The 10080-nt window shown below is 34.7% G+C and overlaps 1 protein-coding gene across 1 annotated transcript; it reads right to left on the minus strand.

The window, feature by feature from the left end:
* Positions 1 to 823: 823 nt before the first annotated feature.
* On the minus strand, positions 824 to 5948 carry LOC128178198 (peroxiredoxin-5, mitochondrial-like). Its single transcript, XM_052845248.1, has 6 exons — positions 5786 to 5948; positions 4911 to 5045; positions 4370 to 4501; positions 4198 to 4236; positions 2410 to 2465; positions 824 to 2012 (listed from the first exon to the last, which is right to left on the minus strand). Exons 1-6 carry the CDS (start codon positions 5879 to 5881, stop codon positions 1913 to 1915), a joined length of 558 nt encoding a protein of 185 aa, XP_052701208.1. The 5' UTR covers positions 5882 to 5948; the 3' UTR covers positions 824 to 1912.
* Between the last annotated feature and the right edge of the window lie 4132 nt (positions 5949 to 10080).

The following is a 10080-nucleotide window of genomic DNA, read 5'->3' on the forward strand; positions in this document are numbered from 1 at the left end:
TAAAAACTCGATCGTTTTATGGCATTTTCCGGATACACGTACACAGAAAAATGTAAATAATTAAAATATTAGTTTGACTTACTGAATATCGAATGTGTGCCTTATCAGTAAATACGATAAATGTACTATCAACATAAGGTTCAAACATTCTTCTCAAAACCATCAGAAAAGGTATATCTTGAAAGTTCCGATAATCACCACACTGAACACTGGAACAACCATATACATATCCATAAGCATATGTTAAAAAGAAATTACTGATCGAACAGCAACTCCCCACCAAAACGTACTGAAGTACTGAAAGCCGGGCTCTTTTGGTGTGTCTTTATGCATATTGTGTAGTAAAGACTGAAAATCAATGTCGGCAAAGCGTCAGAGAGAGAGAGCTTTTGTAAGCGGTTATAAACAAAAATATGTCTGTCTAGTAGAAAAAAAGTTAACAGTTGCTGCCTTTAATTTTGCAACAAGCGTTATATATTCAATCCCCATTTCTTCAACGCGCAGCAAAGTAGTTCATGGAAATTCATGCGCATTGTATGTGTCCAAAATGCATAGTCTTGTTTTTAAAACACGATATTAATAAGAAAACTAAAAAAGATAGACAATTCTCTCGAAATTAAAAAAAAGAAAAAAAAATGCCAACACTTTTGACAAAACGTGGCTCTTTGTGTAACTATTTAGTGACGCTGTTTGGTTTTTTGTTTACTTTTGAAGTAAAGCTATTTATAGTAACATTAGCGATTTGCCCACTTACAGTCAGGACTCTGCTTTCAGCAGAGCCCGGCTAAAAACCCAAAACATATTAAATGAACAAAACAATTGAGATTTTTTTTTCTCATTTATTTCTGCTATTTCAACACACAGTGAAAAAATGTATTTTAACTTTATATTTCTGGAGATACAAGTGCACAGGTACTTAAGATATAGCTCATGCATGTTGATGAGTTTACAGGAAAAAAGATGTGCAAGCTAGCTAGTATGGTTTTTTTTCTGGACAAGTAGGAGATACATGTAACATATTATTTGGTGTTAAGATCTAAAAACAAGTAAGTGATTACCGATATAGACATGTAATGCTGTGTTTCATTGCCTCTAGAAAACCTGTTATGAATACAACAATATAAATTTAATGTAACTCACAAGGATCTTATTTAAAAACACTTTAAATGCATCAACTTGATAAAGGGGGAAATAATGCTGAAAACATGTGCTGTACATGTATATAAGATAGATATATAGTAAATAAAAGCACTTGAGAACAAAGCCAAAGGAAAAAGCACCCTACATGGACAAAAAAAATAAAGATGCTGTAAATATGAAACAAACAATGAAAATGACTAATGCTTTCTGTAAAATTATCTTTCTTTGTTATAAGTTTAAATGGTAATTGTTAGGAAAAAATGCAACAAAGTTCACAAAGATTGTCACTTGACTAGTGTTTCCATAAAATGACCAGGAAAATAATTCAACATAACCTTAATCACAATATCATGAGATATCTTTTTCAATGTAATTTAAGATTCTTCGCAAATTACCATTGCTATATTTAATTATCAATAAAAAACATGAGAGATATCATATTTCCATTTAAACTTGCATAATGATTCCATATTACCGTATATCTATAATACTATGAAAAGCATTCTGCATATCTTATAAAATTCTTATTGCTGCAACAGAGTATTGTTTTTGATTTCCAGGAATGGGGATGTGTTTAACCGTACACAGCTATTAAAATAATACAACACTACTTAGTTATCACACAGTTTAACATCAAACATAAACACAACCAAATCCATCTTCAGTTTTCACTTCGCTATTAATCTACCCGGGTACATATAATAGATGGAGAGTACAAATCTTAATATTGGACCAGCCTTCTTCTGTTTCGAAATACATCTGGCACACTTTTCTAAAGTTGGATTTTCTCGGCCAAGCTGCATGTCAAACCAGTTCCATCTGGTTCAACATTCACAGACTCGACCACTCCATCCTGGACTACCATGGAATATCTAAAGACAGAAGAATTAATTAATACATGTACCGGTATCTGCAAATACCGTAACAAATCTTTCACTATCTTGTATTCACCAAATATTTTCTTCATTTGTTTTTGTAAATCATAATGTAGTCAGCTTGATCCTCCCATCAAGTGTCAGCCCCCCTATAGACAGTTTAGTCATTAGCATTTATAAACCAATGAGGTTTATGAAACTTATTATTACATGTATAAAATTACTTTTTCTGGTGTTTTCTTGACCTTATCTATATGAAATGATAAGTTCAAATTATATAACTACATTGTAGTTTTGAGCATCATTCTCTAACACCCACCCCTTAACATCAACCTTCTATATTTAACCTATTCGCCAAATTTTATAAAACAAGAATAAAATCTAATGCAATTACCTCTTTGAACGCTTGTTTCCAAGAATAGCAGTTGCATCAAGCTCCATATCGACTGCCTGAAACAACATAGGCAAGATACTCACTGATCAGCAATTTTTTTTAGATTGACATGTTGAAACACACAGTCACACATCTAACATTTTTCATACGAATAATGTTTAAATTATACATTTACATGGAAAAAAACAAACAAGAGGCCAATTGGCCTTAACGGTCACCTGAGTAGCATATATCCAATACACAAACTTGTCATGGAGTCTCATATATGCATCTAATTAATTAGGTTTCATACTGGAGTAGAAAAATTATAAATTTGTAATGACAACCACATTTAATTCAAAAAGAACTGTGAAACCTATAATTTTGGTGAAAAACTAAAAGATCTGGTCTACAAAATAATGAATTTTGTTTTTTCATTCAGGTGTGTGGGAGTAAAGAAGATAATTTTTTAACGTTATATGCATTAGCATCTATACATCCATTTTGGCCCTGCCCTAGAGTCAAAACCCATACCCCAGGGGACATGAAAATTAAAATTTCAGTAGAGGACTGGTAAACATAATTATTAGTCGGTTTTTTTATACAGATGTGTGAGAATAGAGAAGAAGATTTTTAAACAGTATATGCATTAACACTTAATTGCCATATTGCCCCCCCCCCCCTCATGTCCTGAACCCCTGACCCAGGGGCCATGAATTTCACAATTTAGGTAAAGGAGATTGTGGATATCATAACCATGTATTCAGTTTTTTGCCCACATTTGTGGGAGTAGAGAAGAAGATTTTTTAAGATTTAAATCATTTTTACTATATGGCCATATTGGCCCCACCCTAGAGCATGAACACCTAACAAAGGGGTCATGAATTTCACAATTTTAGTAGAGAGCCTCATGGACATCATAATCATGCATTTAGTTTTTAACAAATATATATGGGAGTAGAGAAGAAGATTTTCTAAGATTTAATACATTTTTACTATTTGGCCATATCGGCCCCACCCTAGAGCCTGAACCCCTGACCGAGGGGTCATGAATTTCACAATTAAAGTAGAGGGCTTCATGGACATCATAACCATGCATATAGTTTTTAACAAATATATATGGGAGTAGAGAAGAAGATTTTCTAAGATTTAATACATTTTTACTATTTGGCCATATTGGCCCCACCCTAGAGCATGAACCCCTGACCCAGGGGTCATGAATTTCACAATTTAGGTAGAGGGCTTCATGGACATCATTATCATGCATTTAGTATTTAACAAATATATATGAGAGTAGAGAAGAAGATTTTTTAAGATTTAATACATTTTTACTATTTGGCCATATTGGCCCCACCCTAGAGCCTGAACCCCTGACCCAGGGGTCATGAATTTCACAATTTTGGTAGAGGGCCTCATGGACATCATAACCATGCATTCAGTTTTTTCCTCACTTGTGTGAAAGTAGAGAAGAAGATTTTTGAAAATTTGGCTTTTTTTGCATATTTGGCCCCGCCTGTGGCACCCCAGGGGTGGTAGAGCCATAAATTTCACAATTTAGATTCTTCTTACCATAGAGATGCTTCACACCAAAAATGGTAACGATTGGCCTGGTAGTTTTAAAGAAGAAGTTAAAAATGTAAAATTGTTAACGCACGACACACGGCGCACGACGCACGACGCACAACGCACGACGACGGACGAAGACCAATTGCAATAGGTCACCTGAGTGACTCAGGTGACCTAAAAAGTTAATTGACTTATTGCCAAATCACTTTCAGTAATTAAAATTTTCTATAGATAAATCCATACCTTTGTGAAATCTCCACATGTATCTGCCAACATTCTAATCTATGAATAAAATATTCATTGAAAAATTAAAAATTATTAAGTATATTTTAACTTTTTCATCTAACGGTAATTCACGTCTGAAATATCATATATGGAATAAAAAAGCCATCATCTGATTGCATTTAAAACACACCTTTCCATTGGCTCCCTGGTTCTCACCCCAAGCATCCATGACAAAAGGATCGTTGACAGAGATACAGGCAATGCTGCTAACTCCCTTAGATTTCAAGGCATCACATTGTTGAACATAGCCTGGAAGATGTGTCTACAATACAAAATATTTTTGAATTATTTTATTCTACAAAGAGTTACCTACAATGAATTCAATCACTTTGACAAATACTTCAACTAATACATTAATGTATTAATCAATTAAGTTGATCATGATTTTCATAAAGTACATGCATATTCTAAATTTTTATGGTACTCTGTACATGTATAAATATTCTAGCAACCAGAAGTTAATTTCTGTTGGTATTTATTTTTTTAATTTGAAAACTGAGATAATGCATTTGCACTTACACAATTTTTTTAATTCAATATTTGGAATACTCAAATAAAATAAGAGTTTGAAAAAAGAAAAGAAAGGGGTTTACAATGAACTTTAATGGACTTATCACTTTTAATTCAATCAAAGGTGGGGATAAGAAAATGTACACTCTGACTTGACTTACTTTTGAGCAACCAGGAGTGAAAGCCCCAGGGACAGCGAAAATGATATGCTTTCCCTTCCCAAACAGTTCACCAGAGTTTACTTTTCCTCCTGGATCCTTCTCAAACAAATCCACAGCGGGAACCTTGTCACCAGCCTGTAAAAGTTTTTCATCATTCAAAGGAAACTTGCTAATACATGTATTATAGATAGAATGTTCTATCGTTAAAATGACAGATGTCCTACGGACCCGGTTTAAATGTGACCTGAGTGTAGCCTGGTCACGGTAAGATTATTCTTTCTAAGCATGTCGTGTCTAAAAATATTTCTGTGGAGATTTGACATTACTGTCCCATTCACAGGTGAAGATGTCACTCCAAATATCAAGCCGAGCTGTACACTGTGTCAGTCTTTATAATTGTTATACATACAAAGGAAATCCAAGAAGTTATATCTCCACTTCAAATTGACACTCCTTGAACCCCACCCCCCATAACATAAATCGACATTCCATACAGTATTTAAAAATTCAAAAATGCAATATTTTATTTCACAAATGGCCATTAAGTCCATTTTTTTTTCTGAGTTATCAAATATTAAAAGAATGGCGAATGCAAATTACTCCTCTACTTTTTCTATAATAAATGCAAACTGTGTCAAAAGTTGAGTCGGCCAGGTATAAACACTGATAAACTGACCGGTACCTGATAGGGTAATTCCCTAAAGTAACCACACCACGTGATGCCTCTTAGAATTTAAATATGTTAAATCAGTAAATTCTTCCTGGTTATGTCTCAACTCTTTTGGAATCAACATGGCATGGTTGATGACTTTAGCAAGGTCGAAAAAATAACTGGCTACATCTGTTTCTTTCCCTGACTTAAAACAAAAACATACCTTGATCGGCATTGCTGCAGAAACACTGACAGAGAAGTGGCGAGTAAATAAACAACGTGTAACAGTCTTATATGACGAGATAAGGGAAACTCGCATGATCGAATTTCACTTGACTCAAATAGTAAACTGGTTGCTAATAACGGCCCGGGTACTAGTTTAACAATTTGTGTAATAATGAAACCTAACCACCGTAAAGGATTCCGGAAAACACGCACATAAAAGTTCCGTAGATAGAATGTTCTATCGTTGAAAGGTAGTGAATTGAAATGACAGATGTCCCAATGACCGGGTTTAACTACTGTGACCTGAGCGTAGCCTGGTCACGACAAGATTATTCTTTCTAAATATTTCCGACACATACCGTTAACAATGCTCATTTACATACCTTCAAGACTGGCCGAATATTAACTATACATATCTAGTATCTGAAAGATATAAACTATTAAATAAACTAAACTCTGTCCCAAGTTTCTGCTTCCATCAGTTTTGCTCTAAAGGGACCTATATATAGACACGATTTTAGATCAAAATTTTATTTTCATTTTTTTATGTATAAAATGGTTTACATGCTCATTTTGAATCAATGGATGACCAAAATTTGAATATTTGTAGTCAAGTTATAAGAGAGATATAGAGTTAAGAATTATTTGTTATGTAACCAAATTCATGGTGGGGAGGGTCGAGGTAGTGGACCCCTTACCCTTGAAAATTTTAAGATTTATCAAATTTACAATTTACATAGTAAAATTCCTGTAAATAGGCCTCGGACCCCCCCCCCACCCCCCCCACCCCCTCAAAAAAAAAATTATCACTCGGACCACGTACCCCCATCCCCCCAATCCAGAGAAATTTTTGGGATCCGCGCATGGTATATTTGAGTAAGACAATTCATTGTACAGTTATGTAACTTTTAATTATAACAACATGATTGCAAAAAAATAAAATAAAAAATACTGCACTGATTTCTATGAGCCACTTTGTTACGAATTTGTTTAAAAGGCGTGAGTAGGAAGCCAAAAAAAACCTCACCAGTTTTTGTTTAGAACTGTCCGCCGGCGTGTGTTGTCCGTAAGCATTAAAACATTTTCAGTTTTTCTACTAATTAATGAATTTCTGGGGTTATCGTGACCAAATTAGGTATGTAGCATCTATCTAGAAGGAAAGGGAACAAATTAGGACATATCGGAGGAGGGGGAAGAGGGCTTGACTTGTCAAGAACACATTAATTAATTAAGCATACAGACTAGTAGGGTAATCTTTCAACTCATGAGCCCCGTGTCATGGGCGGTTGGGGGAGGCGGGTTAGGTGGGATGGGGTGGTGAAGGGATCATAAAGATGATTTGCATTACCTAAAAAATAGTCTTGCCTTTAAATACGGGCAACTAGCAGAAAATAAACAACCGAACAAAAGGGAATTATATTAAAAATTTAAAAAGCCAATAACATAACAAAATGAAGGTGGTATGGATCACTTTCATATAGTGACGTACTTTACTTCGAATCTGTAAGTCATGATTTCAAACCCCGCCGGAATTTTATAACTTTTATCTTTCCATTCTTAAAACGCATATTTTGATCAAATATGTTAAAATTTGTATATTCTAAACCGGTGATAGTATTTTGATTATCATGTACTTTCATTCACATTAATATCGACAGGTGTCCCATACCACCTTAAAACGTTCGCAATCGAGTAATAATTAAAAATAAATATAAATCAAACATATATTAATGCTAGCATTTATCCACAAAGAAATCGTGGTACATGTAATGTATTTTAAGGCAGATCCCCGATAGTTAAGATAACAAGAGGGGAAAAAAAACATTACAACATGCACACAATTTTCTTCTACTCCTTTTAAAATCTAGATAAATTGCATATTTTTTGCGTCATGATAGAAAATATTATTGGAAAAGAGACTAGCAAGTGCGACAAATTGCCTCCCCTCCCCTGAAGTATGTTAAAGTACCATAATGCTCTAACTTGCTCTAAGGTATCTCTAATTAAATAGAATTAAAGCCGGACCCACATGTTTATAAATCATGCGTAATTCAAAACATATGCTTTAGTCTGGTGTCACATACCGGTATCTAAAGTTTTCCTGGCTTTTTAGAACAATTTTGATATTTTACTTGTCAGGAAAATCAAAATCATTTAAAAAGCAAGGAAAACGTAGGATATTTCGGACTAGCATTGGTCCTTATGATTATAAGTATAGTCTGTCCCAAGATATTTATGCTGAACATTTGGACGATTTTTAATAAAAATACACATACCTGTGAAAGAAGTGCAATTGAAATAGCTGAAAGAGATAATTTCCAAGGTAATTTCATTGACACATTATCATCTTTCAATCTGAAAAATTCACAGGAACGGAAACAGATTCCTTACGGAAATATATAGTGGGGAATGTTTACATCTTTTCCCCATTCGGAATACACTCGGAATACATCGCGCAATTTTACAACGTTATCATCCGGGCTTACTGCAATACAAAATCCCCGTAGACATCCCATTTTTATTAGGCAGAGGCTGTTATGAGGCTGTATAACAGCCTCCGTATATTGTGATTGTCTTGCCCGTGACGTCAAATAATGAAGATTCCTTAAGCAGAGAGATTTCTGTTGAGAAAAAAGAAGTATACGAATCAAACATCAAACTTCACAAACACGTACAGTATATCAATCTTTGAATCAAACATCACAAACAGTAAAGAATACATGCACTTCATTGTTAGGCATGCTTCCTGTCTCTTTATTTGAAATCAAAACATCACAAACAGTGTAGAATACTACATTGTTAGGCATGCTTCCTTTCTCTTTCCTTGAAATCAAAACATCACAAACAGTACTAGTGTAGAATACTTTATTGTTTATTGTTAGGCATACTTCTTTTCTCCTTACTTGAAATAAAAACTATTAGAACGAAACTTTTCCCCCTTATCTTGGTGCACCTCGCGCGTTGATTTGATTAACAGGGGTAACACGTGGACTCGGACTGAAACTGCATGCTGGATTGAATCACAATGTAGTATATTCTTTTGTGGATACTAATTTTATGAATACATAATATTAGTATATTTTAATATTTCAAATGAATGTACATAAAATTACGCCTAAAACAAACGCACTCTCTCTCTCTCCCTCTTATGAATCACGTTGTGCAATATTTAAAAATAGAATTGATTTCATCAAACTATGTATCGGTACTCGGAATATTTCAAAAATTGTATGGATCCAACCAATAATGAACTCTAGTCTCGTTCAACCAGATGCTCGACTGTCTCCGTAAATCTCCGACAAGTAAGAGATACCAGGTCACAAGGCTCTAACACTTCTCCAAATGTCGGCAAGGTCTTTGACAGTAACCAGCAGTCATCATCCAAACACCACGTGACAGCTGGCGACGATTTCCAGAACTCGCCAACAAAGCAGTCCGTTAGAATAGCAAATAAAAACATTTATTTCCTTTTTATTTCTTTATTTTTGATTTAATTTCAATTCGGAGGATTTACAGTATAGAATGATGGTATTTATTTTTACCGAAGTAAGACTGAATTTAATTATATGTATTACAACATGTAGGAGCCATGAAGCCTGTTCTAGTGCATGTAAAGCCTATGGAGGCCCAGACCAACCAGACAATATCCAAACTTTTGGGTCTGAGAGAAGCAGAAAAAATTGGTCATCCACACCTTGTTGCCAAAAGAAAGATAGACACGAGACAAAGTGATAATAGAGGTAGAAAAATGAAAAAGATCAAGAGTCAGAGTCATGACAGTGGACAACTATCTAGTGAACTGGCTGGTGGCAAGGTACTCTCTCTCTCTCTCTCTCTCTCTCTCTCTCTCTCTCTCTCTCTCTCTCTCTCTCTCTCTCTCTTAAATCGATATAACAAAAAATAATTACCGGTATTATACATTATTTTTGATTTTTTTTACTCTTAAAACAGAAGACAGTCAGACGCATTGTCGTGCCACCAAAAGTCAGCCAAAACCCGACAAGCTACCCGCCGTATGTCAACAGAATCATGATGATCTTGGCCAGGGGACAGCAGAATCAGACTGAAATATCTGATGATGCCAAAAACCCTAGTGAAAACCTAACTCAACAGAGATCTGACGAATTCAGGACAGAATCAGTCTCAGATGTTCGTGTTTATGGTTGCTTCAACAAATCGTACTGTTGTTTGTTTCTCCAACCAGAAAATAGACCAGTAGGGATCTGAAAGTAGGAAATTTGTAGGGAATTGTATAAGAGGTGCATACAATTACCGGGTAACTTGCTTTTTTAT

This window comes from Crassostrea angulata, chromosome 3 (genome assembly GCF_025612915.1).
Source record: "Crassostrea angulata isolate pt1a10 chromosome 3, ASM2561291v2, whole genome shotgun sequence".
NCBI lineage: Eukaryota > Metazoa > Mollusca > Bivalvia > Ostreida > Ostreidae > Magallana > Magallana angulata.